At 45.0% G+C, this 18161-nt stretch overlaps 2 protein-coding genes across 8 annotated transcripts in view; both read left to right on the forward strand.

Annotated features, from left to right (window-relative positions):
• Positions 1-18161, forward strand: part of LOC144132323 (uncharacterized) — a 229274-nt gene that overhangs the window by 25154 nt on the left and 185959 nt on the right. The gene's annotated exons all lie outside the window — the stretch shown is intronic.
• Positions 3147-9427, forward strand: LOC144132319 (uncharacterized). Its single transcript, XM_077664639.1, has 3 exons — positions 3147-6733; positions 7470-7670; positions 8160-9427. Exons 1-3 carry the CDS (start codon positions 6382-6384, stop codon positions 8582-8584), a joined length of 978 nt encoding a protein of 325 aa, XP_077520765.1. The 5' UTR covers positions 3147-6381; the 3' UTR covers positions 8585-9427.

Raw genomic sequence — 18161 nt, forward strand, 5'->3', positions numbered from 1 at the left:
ACAAGGTCCTTGTCATTTATTGGCAGTGAGCCAAGAAAAGAATGGAGGCTCCAGTAAAAGGGCCATTCGATGCCCTTGGCACCTGTTGTCGTTCCACAGTGCCTCAGCTTTCTGCAAAGAAAATTTTCTTAAATGCATGAAATTCTGCAGCTTGCAAATACATCTGCAGTGTTTATATTTTTATGAGAGGCAATGTATTGAAAACAAAGAGGCTGCCTTGCATGTAAGTACTTGAAAGGAGTGAGGCACCTTTTGAACCAGGAGCAAAAAGGGCTCAGAAAATGCAAAACAATAGCTTGGAGATGCAGGAACAGTTAGCACATGCAATGTGTAAACTTTAAAAAATTACGCATTCCGAAATAGATCAGGACATGTATTTTTTCTAGTACACAGTTTCTTACCTGTCAAAGTACGTAAATATTTACAGGAGAGGAATGGCACAATCCATATTAACTCCTACAGTACGTGAAATGGATCATTTTTGTCCGGCACATCGATGAAGTGACCTGAATGCGTATCGTCCAAGCAATTTTAGACAGTTGCATCTATGCAAAAATTACGGCGGCAGGAGACAAGTGCGCCGCCGTCTTCCAGTCGTCTGTATCGGTGGCTGCGAGGGCACCACGCTTGTCGCCTTCACGAGAGTTTCGCGTACGAACTAGCTGGCACCCTCTGAAACAAAATTACTAGCATATAAAACTATTGTCAGACCAATTCTAGAATAAGGCAACACCGTTTGGTTTCCCTTTACTAACAAGCTCATTAAAAAACTTGAAGGGGTGCAGAGAAAGGCACTAAGATGTGTATATAATAAACACCCCCTAAAGACTCACCAACACAATTACTAAAACGTGCAGAACTCCTAACCCTGGAGAACAGAGCAAAATTTGCAAGACATAAAGTTATGTATCAGCTAATACACAACCAACTAAAAGTGCCCGCTACAAAATACATAAACGACCACAAAAACCAGATCGACCCACCACAACCTAGCACACAAATTAAACGAGTTTCCATTCCGTACTGACACATTCAAATACTCATTTTTTCCTCGAGCTACACGAGAATGGAACAATCTAAACATAGATATTACTAACAGCTCATCATTAGATGCGTTCAGTGCCCTGGTTTTAGATCACCTTTTTGTTTCCCAGTAGTTATTCTCATTTCCACACTTTTCTGCCCTGTTTATTTTTACTGTTTTGTTCGTGCCTAGATTGAAAATACAACACTAACTGCAGCCGGTTTCCTTTTTTGGTATGCTTGTCATCATGTTTGCCTCCTATTATTTGTACCTCAACTTGAATTCTCTAACCGATTATGTAACTATTTTTGCCATATGTTATTGTTCAAATTGTTTACTTACCAACATGTGCACTACAACTGTATCATTCAGAGCCCTTCCTGTTACAGTCCCTGATGGGATTTACAGTATCAAATAAAAAAAAATCGAGCTATCTACACAGCTAATTGGTGGCTGCCGATAAAGCAATGAAACATACACAAATGCCTAGAAATGATATAGTAATGCTGTAAATGCAAGAAAACAGCCTAGAAAAGCTGTGCACCTTCCGTTCTCAACTCGTCAGCACGGTGTTGAGATGGCGGGCAAGGCCTAAATTGTACTAGTGGTAACAGTGCGGCGAGCATCTCTCACGCACCTGTGCCTACACAGTAAACAAAGTGCACCAAATTTATCATATATTATCCAGAGAAGGAGCATACTACTCACCGGTAATACTTATTTATGTTTTCCAGCTTCTGCCGAACTTGTTTCGCCATATACGGGCTCACCCGCGTGCAGGTCCGTGTTCAGTGCTTCCGTCCTAAAGTGGTATATGCGCGCATTGCTTGTATTTGAGCGCAGTGCACTCAAATTGTCCTCCCAAATGCGTACTAAGGCCTCTGTGGTAGACACAGACCAGTTAATATGCTTTTGGGAGCACGTTTCGCTGGAACACGAGAAACTTGCGTTGGACATGGGGGCTGCCATTTTGTCAGTTAGTGGGCCTGACTGAGGTGGCCAACCTCAGTTTGCGGTAACCATGGTTAGCAAACTACAGTTAGGTTTATTGTGTGAATGTCCGTAACTGCGGTTAGGCTTAACCGCAGTCAAGCTTAACCATGATTAGACTGCACGTGGGACAAGGGTATTATTGTAATAGTGTGCCTGGGCTAGTGTGCATGGGCTGGTGTGCCTGGGCTGGTGTGCCTGGGCCTGTGTGCCGGTATGCACGGGCTGGTGTGAATATGAGCCCGGGTATTGCTGTGACCTTAACGCCAGGACCTGGTCTGGTGTTTTTTCCACTGCTCATCTAATGTGTGGTGGTGCTGTCCAGCCTGCAGACCAGCTGCTTTGGAGTGGCCAGTGTACTGCAGTGTGGCATGAAAACCGGTTAACTGCCTATCGCACACACCTTAACTGGCCTGAAGCAACTCCACAAGGTGTACCGATTGTATACTAGCACTTATAGCTCATTAAATACATGCAGTTTGTAATGGACATGAAGGAACACTACATGGCAGGTATGCATCTTGAAGCAACATGAATGGAGCACCATTCATACATAACGATTTTATGTGAAAAAAGTAGACTATTTTAAAACATTTGATTCTTTTATCTTGCTTAGGTCCTAGGCCTCGTCCTCCTCGATTCACATGTCTTTTGTGAAAGCCAAAGCCGAATGTGTTTTTATTCCTTGTTGATTTCTTCCGTCGTGTGCCCACGCTTCTCTCCATAGTGCCTAAAAAACACTAAAGGTAGATATCGAAATCAGTTAATACAAATTAGTAGTTTGGTTTTGCTTTCAGAAAAATATTCTTGCAGGCAAGACTTTACATTACTCAAGCAAAAGATACTCAGTTATTCCTGAGCTGAGAATTTGTGGTATTTGATACAGACAAACTAGGTTGACTGCTGGCATGATATAAATCATTCAAATATAGGCAAACAAAATTATGGCATACATTTAGCTCTGTCTTTAAGGGTATAAAACGGCTGCATTAATGACTCCTGTCTCTGGCTTCCTTTCCGATCCTTATGTCTGCAAGCACTTTGCTATTTGCTTAACCAAGGATCCTCTACTTTGTGGCTCTATTATCTCATTTATATTTATCAATATCTGCAGAATGGGGGGGGGGGGGGGGGGCCCTTAGTGCTGTCGCATTAATATTCGAACGTTGGATGGGGTAGCTGACCATTGTACTTTTACTTTCACAGCAACAAATGCAATCGCATAACGAATTAATAAATGAATTAAAATTGCGGCAAAAAACTGGTTTAAATTTTTCATTGACTCCCGGCACCATAAAAGGTCTTCGATACACCATTCCCCATGGGTGACTAGCAAAGTTTCAATGAAGAGAGAATAAGAGACATCCTACTGAGCGAAGAAGAAATGCCGCTCTTACCTGTAATAGTTTCCACTTTGTGTAGTGAGAGGGGCTTCTGCGGGACTCTCACCCTCGCCAAGAAACCGGTTTGAGAGGGTTCCGGTGAAGCTCCTCTCCATGAGTGCCTCTGTGATCCAAATCGCAGTAGCTGCTTTTTTCACAAAAATTGAATTTTTCTGTGCAGACATCAGCGTACCGTACCGTACGCCTCTTGAATGATGTGTACTCCATTGGCCAAGTGTACCTATAGCAAGCAAAGAATGTATTTTGCAAAAAATTATAATGCAGTAAATAAAACTCTCAAACTTGTTCCAAAGGGAGCAGGAGACGCCATTTACTGAAGTTATGTAAATCAAATGAGCAATAGGTGTTCCATATCATTCGTCACTCCACCACAAGAATTTTTGAGCTAGCTTCATTAGCAGCAGACATATCGGCGATTAAATATGTCCCTCCTCTCCCACTGAACTGCATCCACCTAAGAATACGTCATCAGTTGATGTTTGATTTTGCAGACTTCAGACTGTCATGCCCATTTTCTTGAGCATTGTTGTTCTCCCTCCCTCACACTTTTTGGTATTGAGGAGTCTGAGATGATTTCTGCTGTGAGGCTGCTTAAGCAATTCATGGAAGAAATGCCCATGTTGTATGAGGCAAGCAGCTTCACATTTAACATTCATCAGTTCATTCATCTCACAAAATTGGTGCGCATATTAGGGCAATAGTATTGTGGGCTACCTCCACATTCCCTTTTGAAGTAGGCAGTGGTGACATCTTGAATCTTGTCTCAGCAGCAAAAGGTGTACAGAGTCGATCACACTTGTCTAGAGTGCTCGAGGGGTGCCAGGTGCCATCCCAGGGAAATAAAGTGGAATTCTAAAGCAGGTATTGACTTTCACTGATAATGGTTGCGCTGGAGAGCAGCAGAATAGATACGTGAACCGCACAGGCACCAGCGCCCTACCGCTAGCAAAGCAGCTGCAAAAAGATTTCACTTCATTTGCTCCGCAGGGCACCGCCCGACCGCTCTAGACAAGTGTGATTGACTCTGTACCTCATCAAATAGTGGAACGCTTAAATTTGCTAGAAGTGCTTAAATCCCTTAAACACCTAGTGCCGCTGCCCCGTTTCCTAAATAAGCAGCAGGCGCTGATGCCAGGAAAGCGTATTGAGAGGTGCATTCCAGTTATGTTGGGTGCCCCATTACCCACTCCTGTTCTAGAGGATCGTGTCCACAGGCTAGTAATTCAAACGGTAAGGACTACAGGAGTGAGTGAGTACTTAAGGGCAGAATTTAGAGGAATCATAGTGCATGTTACAAACGAACAGAGAGGACATGCTTTCGGTATAAAAGATGATGAAGGAAAGAACTTGCAAGTGCTTAGAGTGTTTTCAGTAGAAAATAGCATCTTTTTGCTATGCCAGGAACTAATTTCAGTAGAATGTCATATGCCTTTCTTGTACAGCATTGAACATCCCCCAGCCAACATAGGCGTATCTGCCAATGCTTCCGATTTTTCCGTAAAAATGTACGAATTTTGACCTGTCTTACGATTTTACGAGTCTTGCCTGAAATCTTAGGGGAAAAAATTTATTTGAAAAAAAAAATGTCTATAATAAAATCACTTTGCGGTATATATGTGGCGCTGTCACGAGAGGGGGTGATATTTTTTAGGGTATCATTAGCAGCTGCGATGTTGTAGTGACTTCTGTCGTTTCTTGGGAGTCCTGGGCTCTTTGGTGCGACCAGTGCGCAGACGGTTGTTTCGAATGTCTCCGGCCCGCACGGAGTCAGGAGTAGGGCTCGCTTCTTCTCGTCAGCTGTTATGAAGTTTGTGATGGAGTAAATCCGAGGTGTTGAATCCAAAATAGGCAGGATTTCCCCGAGAAAAGCTTGATGGAGGCTTGAAAAGACACCATTGCAAGTTGACCACACCCGTGTCTTCAGTGGGCCTTTGTTTCCCGTGTCGCCAGTGCTACATATGTCTGGTTCGTTTGTTTATTAGAGACACGCTGAGGTTGCATGGGTATGGGTATAAGGATGCATGGGGACCGCGCTCTCTGCGCATGCATGGCTGCTCGGATCTCTGATGGTGGGTCTTGTTTTGTCGAAACTGAAACTCTCGCACGCCACCTTGGAAACTGAAACTCTCAGACACCACACCCACGAGAGTAGTGTGACAGTCCTTGCAGCTAGAAAATTTTCTCGTTTCGTCATTACGTTCCCTGGAAGGTAATATAAAACTTCATCTCTTGCGAGGGGCCGATTGTAGCTGTGCTAAAATTGATTGTCAGGTGCATGCTCCGGCAGGTGAATCTGTTGAAGACTTTCAGCCAGCCTTTTTTGCCGAGCCTGAATCTGGGCAAGAGCTGCCAACTTGGCTGCATTAAGGCTCTTCTCAACAGACACACCGCCGTATTCACAAACAACCCTCCACTCGACGCTGCGCCTCCACTCCTGGGAGTGGAGGAGAGCGCTCATCCTCGGCCCGAGGAGCAGTCGCGCTTCTTGAAAACACCTCGGACATTCCTCCATCGTGGAGCTGGCCGAGTAGCCCTCCTCCACTCCAGTGCTTTCGAGGAGAAGAAAGAAACTGCCGATGACGAGAGTATTGTAAATTTTTGCAACTAAAACACCACCTGTTTGGTAATATAGAAGTCATTTGTCTATTTTAGCGGTAAACTGCAAGGTAAAAACAAATAAAATGCATATTTTTTGTTTTTCCATAAAAAACGTGTACTTTCAGAAGAAATAAGCAGTTTTCTTTACCTGTCTGGCAACCACAGCAGTCGCAGCTGTCCGGCGCGGCATTTTTGTTACGGTCCCTCTTTCGTTTCTCCGCTTGCTCGCCGCGTGTTTTCGTCCGTTTGCTGTGCTCCTGACTCGCTTCTTGCAGCTTTGTTGCAGTGTCTGTGCTTGCGCGTGTTCGACTGTTCGTGTGTGCACGTGTTTTTGTGTCTGCCCTTCTTTTTCCTTTTGGTTGCACAATGTCCGATCTCGACATTTCGGACTTCAGCACGACACCATCGGCATCCGCTTCGGACGCAACCCAGCGCGCCAAGAAACGACCCGCCGGTCCGCAATTCATCTTCACCGTAGATGTACGCCACGTGTTTAGGAACATTATGGCGAAGTATCGCGACGTGATAGAAAACAAACGAACGGACAATACCACTAAAAAGGCAAAGGATGAAGCCTGGTCTCAGCTTTGCGAAGATTACAATAGCTTAGCCGGCACACGCGCAGTGTGTGTAGCACAGCTACGAAAACTGTGGGATAATATGAAGTCCCGGTGGAAAAAGAAGAAGTCTGAAGAAATGAGGGAAATCTTTCGGACAGGTGAGCGAAACAGTTTTACATTCAAAAACTGTCCCATACATTTTCCTGCATGTTCGCACGTTTCATCTTCTGACATCATTTTAATTCTAACAATTTGGCATTATTTATTAATGCGAAAAAATTATATGGTTACTTCGCATCAGCAAAACGTGTCCGCGAATTCTGTCTGCACGGTTATGTCTTTCTGTGGAGATAAATATGCAAAAGTTTGAGTTAGGCAGTGCGCGAGTAGATCTTGAAGAGGGAAAAGTTTGGTTGATGAATTGTAATTAGTTAATTAAATTGAAATAATGAAATAAAAACTGCTGTGTTTGAAGCAGGTTTTGTGTGACCGATTCGATTAAAAACGATGTAAATGCACGACAAGGCTTACTTAGTATAAAAAACAAATTTAAAAAATGAAAAACAAGCAACTACAAAATAAATTAAATGAAATAAAAAGTTTCAACTAAAAAAAATGAACAGAGGGAGCAAGAGAAAAAGGGAAGGCTTTCGCATTTCCGTCCTTAAGTATAAGTGCAATCTTTTTTCTTATTGTGAATTTTTGTGAAAAATTGTGAAAAATCTGCGTACTACTTTTGAGCAAAACATTACTGGTGGTACTGTACTGGCTAGCGATTTTGTTTGTTTTTTCTTTTCAAGCATTCCGTGCTGCGCACACAATGCACTTCACCTCAGTGTTTTTCACTGCACGGATTGTGCTGTAGGAGATGCACAATTAAGAATTTTGGTGCAGGTGGCGGTACCCTTGAATGCCGGCCAATGAGTCCGGCAACAGAACTGGTTGGTGCAGTCGCCGACCATATGGCGACCAGACTGCCAAATCCCTTTGACAGCGACGGGGCCCATGTCAGCAAGGCAGTGCTGTCCCTGCCACCTGCTGCATTATTGGAGGCTATGGTAAATGACAACGAACCAAGCCAAGGCGACTTTTCCAGTAAGTAAGGCTGCCCTCTTTAAATACTAGTTACAGCTGTCACGGTTCGAAGTCCAAAACCTGCGCCTGGGCTGAGAAAGACGTTGTTGGGGAGGGCTATGGATTAATTTCAACTGCAAAGGATTCTTTAACGCCCGCTTACATGCCGCATTACACGGGCGTTTACACAAGTCCTCGCACCTGTCGATATGTGGGCGCAGCATCCTAGATTCAATCCACAACTGGTGCTCGGCTATCAAGCGGCACTGCAGCAAACACTAGTTAATTTTTTCTGCTCGTTGTATGTGCACGTGCTCAAGCAGGCGGGCCACATATTTATCAGGACTTCTTGGCGGGCTCGTACTGGGTCCATTTTTCGCCATGTCACATATATGTTGAGAAGTTTGTTTTTAGATGTCTACACTAGTCGCGACCATGTAAAGCATTTGTTCTTGGTTCCCTGTTATGGTCTGAACAGCCTCTGTTTATGGTGTGTGCATGTTTTTGCAGGCGAGGTTCCTGCACCCACATCAAGGCAGGCAGCACCGTCACCATGGCTGAACAGCCAACCACTAACTGACGAGGCACTTCCTGTTCAGGAAGAGTGCCTCAGTGCAGGCAGACCAACAGTGCTCGTGCCTGTCGTGCCGTCGTGCCAGAGCGTGTCTGAGGACATCGCACCAGCACAAATTGCTCGCACGAGGGCAGGTGGCCCCCGTGTTGCTGCGGTGGAGCGGACACTGGCTCCTGAAGTAGCAGCCAGAATTAAGGCTATTGAAGCTGAGGACCGGCGCAAGGAAGAGTTACACCAACTCGACCTACAACTCCGCAGGAGCCAGCTGGCCGAGCAGCGGCTCAAAAACAAAATGCAGCACAAGCTGCTTTCTCTGGATGTTGAAATCAAGAAACGGCAGCTAGAAGCACTGAAGCCGTAAATAGAGAAATAAAATTAACTTGTACATTAACTTGTACATATTTGTCTCGGAACACTTCTGTGTACAATTACCAACATTGTCGTCATTTTGATGCAGTCGTACAGTATTTGCATGTTCCTTCAGTTTCTTAAAAACAATGTTCTTTATTTAACACACTTGCACATGTATAAACAGCATAAGGAAATATAATATGGAAAAGATCAAGCAGTAAAATAGGGAAGTAGCCTAAAAGCAGCCAAAAGGAAATCTGTCGTTGGCAGAAATTGGAAGGTGCCATATTGGTTCACGAGGAAAGTGACAAAATACAAGTTGTGAAGGGTGTCACGCAGGGAGACACGTTCTCTCCAGTACTATTCGCCACGTGCTTCCAGGATATTTTCAGAGAACTCGAGAGGAAACAACTGAGGATGAAATTGAATGCGAATGCCTTAATAATCTCAGATTTTCTAAAAATATTTCACTGCTAAGTAGCTGAGAACAAACTTCCAAACATGATCGAAGACAAGCAAAGCAAGGGAAGCAGAACGGTGGGAGTAAAAATGCATATTGAGATCTTCAGTAATGTTAACACTCAGAACGGAACAGCCGACAAGAGGCAGTAAAGCATTAAAGTTGTTAGGTAAACGCACCTATTTAGAGCATAGTGGCCACAGATCTGCATCACATGTGTAAACTAACTAGGAGAATAAGAATGATGGTGCAGCACATTTGCCAGGCACTCTCCAGCCATGAATGGCAGTTTACTAGTATTCCTCAACAGCCATATCTTGTGGGGCAAAGCCTATAACCTATGGGGCAGATATAGTGCAGCGAACTATGGAAAGGAAAATGATAGAAGTAGCGGTTGAAGTGCAGAATGAATGAGGGAATAAACGCGAGTTGGTAATATCCAAGCTGGAATCGAAGAAATGGGCATGGGCAGGGAATGTCATGTGAATTCAAGATAAATGTTGGGCCATTGGTAACGGAATGAATCCCAAAAGAAGGTAAGCATAGCAGAAGGCGGCAGAAAGTACGGTGGGCTGATGAGATTAGGAATTCTGCAAGAACAAGGTGGCCGCAGCTGGCACAGCACAGGGTTAATTGGAAAGATACAGGAGAGGCCTTCGTCCTCCCATGGACGAGGCTGATGATGACGTTATATGCTATAAGAGAACCCAGTTCAAAGAAATTGACAAAAACGCTGCAAATGCCATAAATATGGCGGTTCTCTAACACTAGAAAAGTATCGTGTACATTTTTGGAGAAGGTAATTGGGACATTTAACGGAACGATCTGGCTATAAGCCCCACCCGGACACGAGAGCCATTCACTGTGTCGGCAGAAAGCTGCGGTGGCACATGAAGCTGCTGTGGTTGTACGCTGGGCTGTGGCTGCTGGATAACGGGGAGGGCCACAGCAGGTGGCTCCGGGTCCTTCCGTAGAACGGCGAGATTGTGAAGGGCGCCGCAAGCAGTTATTATAAGTACTGAGCGCTCAGGGCGGTTCTGGAGGCCCATATCTAGGCATGGGAAGCGGCGCTTCCAAACTCCAAAAGCCCTCTCCACACTATTTCTCGTTTTGATGTGGGCCGCCTGATACCTGCGTGAAAGACGAGCAGTTCGAAGTAAAAATTTGTATAGATGTGCTAAATTGAAGAGCACAGCAGTCTGCGCATTACTTTCTCAGTGGCCCCTCTGCAGCTAATAATACAGCTGTAATTACATTTGCACGCCTCGGAAAGTAGCAAGACAGCTTCAGGGGCGTTGTCCGTCAACTGGTGGCAAATGTATACTAAGTCTGAATTTTTAATTCTTGTTGAATTTGAATGAAAAAATGGGAAAAGCATGGAAAAATTATGTGTTTCAGTAACAAATAATGAAGATTCCACTCTTTGATGTAAAGTGTTTACGGAGCAGTACAGCAACAAAAGGAGATGACATTCGTACATTTGTGCTGCCTTCAATCAAAGTAACTATGGTGCTACGTTCCCTCTTGTACTTACCTGCCCTCTGGGGTATTTGGCGGGTTGGCATCTGCCAGAGGTGTCATTAAAAATGACATGCAGGGATAACCTGCGTCTCCCAGCAGCAACCCAGGAACTCGTTTTGTCTCGTAGAGGACCCGTGCACGGCTGTTGTCAAAAATCCTGCTGTCGTGAACTGATCCAGGCCAGCCGACAACCAATTCATAAAATTCAAGCCTTGGCCCCGTGATTGCCTGAGGATAAAATATTATGTCTCTGTCGTGAAAATATTCTCAGGAAATGAAAATAAATTTTTGTGCCTACATGTCAGATCACTCTACTCTTCAGCAATTAATATATATTCATAAAGCTTACGTTCTATGTTTTACAGGAAACAAGAGCCAGAAAAATTAGCACTTTCATTGAAATGGTGCAAGATGTTTACTTTCAATGCGAGTGAAAATTTGGTGCATCATGTAACAGGAACGCTAGGTAACATTCATGGTATTTATTTTTACCCTCGGGGTCATACAGGCATTTGAAAAGGGTGCAGGAAGAATGAAATGTAAAACAAGCAATGCGAAAAACAAATTATTGCTCCTATATATACAATGTTAGCTAAGAAAGAGAGAGTAAATTTATTAGATGTGCTGGTGTTTATACAACGCAAGGCAAATATTGAGGCATAACAAAAATATTGTACAAAAAATACCTGCATCACTGATGAATTGATAGCAGTCGCTTTGGACGTAAAAGGGGTTTGCGTATACGTACACGGAATAATTAAACCGGACCCTCCAATCTTGAAAAGTGATGCAGTGCAGGTTCAGCACTGCAAGAGATCGATCCTTTTTTTTGGTCAATATTTACATGAACATTATTTGAAGAAGACGACAGCTAAGATGGGCAATGTGAAGAAAAGTGGCCCTCAAGTTTGTTCTATATCAACGCGCGTTAGTACAATTTAATGATACCTAGAACGCGATAAAGTTTTGCAAAAAGAAAAATGGGCTCACCTGCACATTGATCGAAAAGTAGCCTTTCCGGTTGCGGTACACCTCTCCGAGCTGCCCGCCAGGAGACTTGATTCTAATGTGGGTGCAGTCTATGCACCCAGTCACCCCAGGGAAACGGCCAAGGCGGTAGAAGTCTCTTGTGTCCGCTTGAAACTCGGCCGCAGTAGCGGGGAACTTCACAGTTCTAGGGAACAGATGTGCCGCGATCAGCGTGGATACTCGTTCCACTGCACGGCACACCGACGGTTGCGAAACATTTACCAAGTCACCGGTGACGACTTGGAATGTTCCACTTTCATAAAATCGAAGCGCAACGGCCAGCTGAAGCATCGGTGGTAGCGGGTGACCGCGATTGCTGACGCTTTCTTCCATGGGCAGGCACTTCAGGAGCTCTCGCACGGTGTCCTTGGAAAACCGGTACCGAGATAGGAACTCCCCATCGCTGAAATGCTCCAGCGGGTTTATTCTGTCCCGCAACGCCCGTCGTGGCACAACTGCAGCTTCGCTTTCGTCGGCGCCGTTGTGGAACAGTTCGTCCACACGTAGCACATGTTCGGCGAACTCGGCGAGCGAGCCGGCAGCCATCTTGACACTGTTGAGGGGGGACGCTTCGGCCGAGGAGGCGTTCAAGGCAGCAACAGCGCCACCTCGAGATTTTGGAGGAAAGCGTGGAGGAGTTCCTCCGTTCGAGGGCCGGTAGGAGTGGAGGAGGGTTTAAGAAGCACGAAACCGGCTTCGACGACGAGCAACTCGAGTGAAATTTCAAGTGGAGGTCTGTTTAAGAATACGGGGGACAAGCACAGGGTCTGCATCACATGAGCAGTTCCGCTTCATTGCCATCTTTAACCATGTGTACAGGCTAAGAAGCCTGAATATTTGACTAAAATGTGAAATTGTCGGATGATCTTCATTGCTGCCAAAGCTCCTCACGACTCCAAAGAAATGCCGTAAAGAAAGTACAGTTTTAAGACATGATGCAAAGTGTTGGAGCTCCATAAAAAAAATCCTATACTGCCACCCACCTCCAGAGGGTCCTGATTCAGCTTGCTATGAGCACATACACAACTTCTTTATCATGCGGAAGAGTGATTATGTCCAGAACAGACATAAGGGTCACACGAAATGACTCAGTTGTTTGCTGCGATGCGAACAATTTCGTGTTCCCTTGAATGCTGTTTCTCTCCGCTGTGTTTAGAAGGTGAAGGAAGCCTTTGATGACCTTCAAAGGAAGTAAAACATTTTGTGGCACTTATAGTAATGGCCGTGTATTGGAATGCGATGATATTTTCATATGCATGAAAAATGCGGAAAGCAAGAGCAGAAGAGTATGTCAAAAGACAGCTTGAGAGTCTCCAAGTACCCCCAAGTATTTTAGCTGCATAACCATAAAAAAACTCATTTTTCTCCTTGGATAGTTTCTTCGAATGTCTTCGATGGGAAGTTTAGCATTTAGAACATCAAATAGCTCGTTCATTAGTAGAGTGAACTTCTCAGTGACTTCGGTTCCTTTGAACCCTGGTTCATGTTCTCTCTAGAACTGCAGCCCAATGGCAACGCTTCTACTGAAGAGGTCAAATAAAAATCAACACAAGATATAGTCTTGATTTAAGCATTTAATGCGTAAGTATGAAGCAGATTCTTTGTATTGAAGAATTAAGGCATGCAAAGAAATGCTGAGACAAGAGCAGCATACCTGTGTTTCATGTCGCACATTCATCTTCTCCAGCTTCCCTGGGTTGACATGGGAGGCTGTCAGCTTGGGTACAACTTCCAACGGCACGTTTGTCTCAGTTTCATACAGTTGTTAATAATGTAACTGATCTAATCAGGGCCCGCCTGGAAACGGGTGAAACAAAAAGCGAAAAATGTACTGTATACGACATTTATGCAGTTCTAAATGCTCAGAAAATTTGGTGACATTACCTCACATATGTATGTGACAGACGATGGTTCCTCACACACTTCATAATATGAGGTACATCGTAGAGAAAGTGAAGGAAATGTCCATCTTTAAGGGAAGGGCACAGAATTTAGTTGACGACACTGGCCAGCTTGCCTAAAACTCCAAAGTGTGTCCACGTTGACCTGTTGTTCCCTGCACCATCACTGATTACTCCTCAAACTGATGCGCTGTGAAAGTTCAAGTTGCAGAGCACATTCAAGAACCAGCTTAGCAAGTACAAAGCCAGGAGCCGCACCTCTTGTGGCGAAACTTGCCACTGGCCGCACCCATTTGTGAAACAGGTATAAACGTAATGACCTAATGCATGGTCGGCACATATGACTCTACCTTGTCCCGCTGGAATTGAAAAGTTGACAAATCCAGCTAACTTATAAATTGACTTATTGAAGTCTACCGACCCTTTTAGTTTAATTTCATCAAGCACGAGCGTTCCACACCTCTGCACAGCAGGTTTGTCCTTGAAGGTGCAAATCGTTTCAAGGGCAACTGCATTGTAGCCATACTTGCAAAGTACGCCTGAAACTATGTGGTTGAGTCGGCTGCTTGTAGGAAGTGGGGACAGTTTCATGCTGCGCAGCAAGCCATATGCTTTGGGACTTGCAATACGAAGCAGCAGGCGGTTCATCACCCACATTTGTGTGTAACGCATCCCTCGTGGGCCTTTTGCTTGCACTTGCTTCAAGGATGTCTCGAAAGCAACCTGCTCTATTGATGGCAGCGATCAAATGCTCCTTTCAACTGCACTGAATCCTTAGTAGACAAGCTGCGGCCCTAATTGCCTTTTTGAGATTTTTCATGTTTTTTTGTCTCCCCGCTTGCATTACTTCTTCCTAGAGGCGTCTCCTTGCATGCATTTTTTCTGAGCACTGCAAAACGCACAAGTTGCCTGCAGCGAAAGGACTTTGCACTTATGAGATGTGCTGCTTCCATGTGCACCTTTTCCTTGACAAATGTGAAGTTTTTTAATGGTGTTTAGTAGTTTTTGCAGGTTGTCAACAGTGTTGATGGTGACATGCAAGTACGCTTTTGCTGCGCGCCCACGTGCGCTTGCTGTAGTGAGCTTTTCGTCTCCTATGGAAACGCATTTTTCTTTTTGAAAAACCCTGCTAGCTGAGCTTACTGTGAAAAATGCAATCAAGACATCATTGCTATCTCCAAGCGTAACCTTCTGCCACGAAGGTGGCAGCTCAACACGCTCCTTGTCACTCAGTGTGAGCTCTTGAATAGCAGCCGAACCGATTTCTTGATCGAGCTCACCGTCTTCTTTGTTGAAGCCACTAACCTGATATCTGAGACTACACGCAACACACTGAAAAGTAGTCTGCTGAGCTTACTGGGAAAAATGCAACCAAGACATCATTGCTATCTCCAAGCGTAACCTTCTGCCACGAAGGTGGCAGCTCAACACGCTCCTTGTCACTCAGTGTGAGCTCTTGAATAGCAGCCGAACCGATTTCTTGATCGAGCTCACTGTCTTCTTTGTTGAAGCCACTAACCTGATATCTGAGACTACACGCAACACACTGAAAAGTAGTCTTCCGAGTGCTTTCTCCTTTTTTATGATTTTCTGGGGTGGCTTGGAGAGGTAGGAAAGTAGATTTGGAAAAACGTTTGTGATGGCGCATTCAACGAGGCTCCATTTTTCACGCGGCGTTTCAACAGCATTTCCATTGTTGCCATGGACATAGCTCTTTAGGACATCTTGACCAGGAAAATGCAGGTCACAAACCTTAGTCTCGGCCGTGAGCTATTTGTCGGCGCACGGAATGGCCCTGTTTCATGCGGAGCAAAGCGTCCCGTCGCTGGGAGCAGAGAAGAAATGCTGGGCTGATTTGTTGGCATCAGTTGCATAGCCGCTGGTGCTCCCAGGAACACAGCACACTTGCATCATTCACTTGCTGACCGTAGTCAGTACTACGCGGCTAAATGCTAGACTACGATGGTTGCAGAAAGCGCTGAGACTGTAGCAAAACACGCATGTATACACACCACCAAACCAGCCAAATCAGCTGAAACAGCACTTTGCACCGCCAGGCATGGCTGTGCCGTGCCGTGGTGCTGACTGAACAAAAGAGCGACTGCAGTGCCACGAGATGCAACAATCAGTGGCGAGTCCGCGCAAGCATGTAAGTTTGAAAACTGAACCTAGTCTAGTAACGTTGGACAAGTCCGCGCAAGCATGTAAGTTTGAAAACTGAACCTAGTCTAGTAACGTTGGACAAAACCCAACCATGGCTGGCTGCAGGAGCACAGTGCGATGAGAGCACATTGCACGCACACTACTTCCAAGAGGCACAGATTTGCTCCTCTTGAAAAGGCATTTTGAAGTTTGGCGCCGTCTCACGACCGCCTGTCCCATTCAATGACAACGCAAATATTAAGTCAGTTGTTGGCAGTAACTGCCAGCAAGCAAAGTTCTGAACGGCACTAATAAAATCGACCTTCACGAGCAAGCAAACTTATCTCAGAGGTGATGACTACCAGCATTGCATGGTGTATTCTGTATTTATACAGCCGCCTCATCACTTTCAATAAACCTCCTGATGACATGAACTTTCCTCATATATCATTGAAGAAATGAAGCAGCACCCCAAACATCTTTTCCACGGCCTAACATGGCTTCATTAAAGTTCACAGCAATGCATTATGTCAGTTGGCTTAACTTAACCCATTCAGCCCTGGATTTTCTATTTTTTGCATATATTGTTGCTTTGCATATTTTACACCACATGGACTCCAGAAACATGCCTGAGCAAAAAATATGTCATTTGTGTTATTATTCGCCGATTTACAATCGTCGTCAATACCGCACATCAGGGCTCAGTGGTTGGGAAAGGCAGTGAAAAGCTAATTTATTCAGAGCTGGAAAACATAATCATTGCGAACACAAACTTCACTAATTGTTCATGTGGAAGCCTCTGAAGCAGTTTTGAGCCTTGGCAAGACACAGGCGGACGTTGTATTTTTCGCGCATGATACGGGTTTGTCCTGTGCATCCCTCGAGCTTGCAACGCTGTTCCCTGCTGTCGGTACGAAGAGGCCAGTGTTCCACCTTATCAAACCTGACGTCTTGTACATGCCTATTTTTAGCATATCTTGCTTTTTTCGAAGTCACCAGAGGGGAGAGCGACGGCTTTCCTCGCTTTTGCATCTTTGGCAGGCTGTCGGCTTGTGCAAGCGCTTCACTAATATGGAGGGTGAAATCAAGTAAGTCCAGTTGCTTGGCAGGCATCAGCCCTCCTGCAGCTGCATCACGTCTATACTCCAGCCATGCGTTCACAGCTGAGGCATTGATAACGTGAAATATCCTCAGCGTCTACTTTCGCGACCGAATCTTGTACGGTAGAGGGCTGCAAGGAAGTCAGTTCTATCGACTCCACCCATGCTGCTGTTGTACAACCTTACAACAGCTGGGTGTTTCACTTCAGTGTAGCACTTATCTGTCTTGCTCCATCGCTTGGCGGCGTCCTCGTTCGTCATCGATGGCCACATAGTTCGATGCTACGGTCACAGCTTTGTTGTAATAACATTGCGTGACAGCCACTTTTCCGCCCTTGCTGACCATGGAAGCTGAAGTTCCGCGGCCTTTTTTCTTTAGAACTTTCTCCGACTCCAAGGGTCATTTTTCACACCAGTTGGTTTGAGCAGTTCGTGCCGCAAATATTTTCTTGTCTAGCAGCGCGCGCAGGAGAGGTAGCGATGTAAATTAATTGTAAAAAAAATAGCTTGTGTCCCTTGTCGCACGGAATTCGGCCAGCCAGCTGTTGCACTATACCACCTGCCACATCATATTGTTGCTTGAGGCTTTCTTCTAACCGTGTCGTTGACCCCTGATGTGGCAGCGAAGAATACGCGATGCCAGACTCTCCACAAAGCACGACGATTTTTATACCCCAGGGGTATGGTTTTCCTTTCACATACTGTTTTATATCCAGCTTTCTTTTGAAGGGAACAATTTGTTCATCGATACACAATCGCTCCTCCACATGCAGTGCTTGACACCTTTCTTCGAATTTATCAAGAAGGGGTCTTACCTTCCTGGAAAGAGGCGATCATCAGGGTCAGGTTGAGACACATCACCAATGTGGAGATTGTTTCTCAGGTTTTCAAAGCGGTTGCTTGAGAGCTCGGTAGATGCGACCAGCCTAGTCATCATTTCCGACTTCCATTATAGCCACAGCCTTGGGTATCGCATGACGCCCGTGATGAGGTGAAGTGCAAAGAGTTGTTGGATCTCTTGTTCGTTTGTTTTCATAGATTTGCCTTCTTGCAGTAGAGAACACTGGTTCATCTTTTTGGCTAGTTCAATGAATACGCTGTTCGGAATGTAGTGACAGAAATACTCCCACGGTGAGTGCATTTCTTTGTCAGCATTCAGTGAAGAAAATTCTTCGCACTCAAAAGTTGTGTCCGGTTTTATGAACTTCTTCCTTGTCCATACAGCTGTTGATGATTGGCAATTTTCTGAGCTTTCATCCTCGCTTTCCACCTGTTCTGGCTCAGGCTGCTCAAACTCGTCACCGCTGTTGGAAGATCCGTCGATTTTTCCCTCCACATCAGACAAGTTTCCATTATCAAGTTCATAGAAAACTGCATCCGTAAATTCTTCCAGGTGCCTAGAATGCAAGTTCTGGCGGGAATAAAATGAATCTG

This window comes from Amblyomma americanum, chromosome 5, assembly GCF_052857255.1.
Source record: "Amblyomma americanum isolate KBUSLIRL-KWMA chromosome 5, ASM5285725v1, whole genome shotgun sequence".
Taxonomy (NCBI): domain Eukaryota; kingdom Metazoa; phylum Arthropoda; class Arachnida; order Ixodida; family Ixodidae; genus Amblyomma; species Amblyomma americanum.

Bases quoted from the DNA above. Each gene is read 5' to 3' on its own strand.
- LOC144132319 (XM_077664639.1), top strand. From the start codon at position 6,382: ATGTCCGATCTCGACATTTCGGACTTCAGCACGACACCATCGGCATCC. The intron at 6,734-7,469 runs GTGAGCGAAACA...ATTTTGGTGCAG, and splicing joins GAGGGAAATCTTTCGGACAG to GTGGCGGTACCCTTGAATGC. The intron at 7,671-8,159 runs GTAAGTAAGGCT...ATGTTTTTGCAG, and splicing joins AAGCCAAGGCGACTTTTCCA to GCGAGGTTCCTGCACCCACA.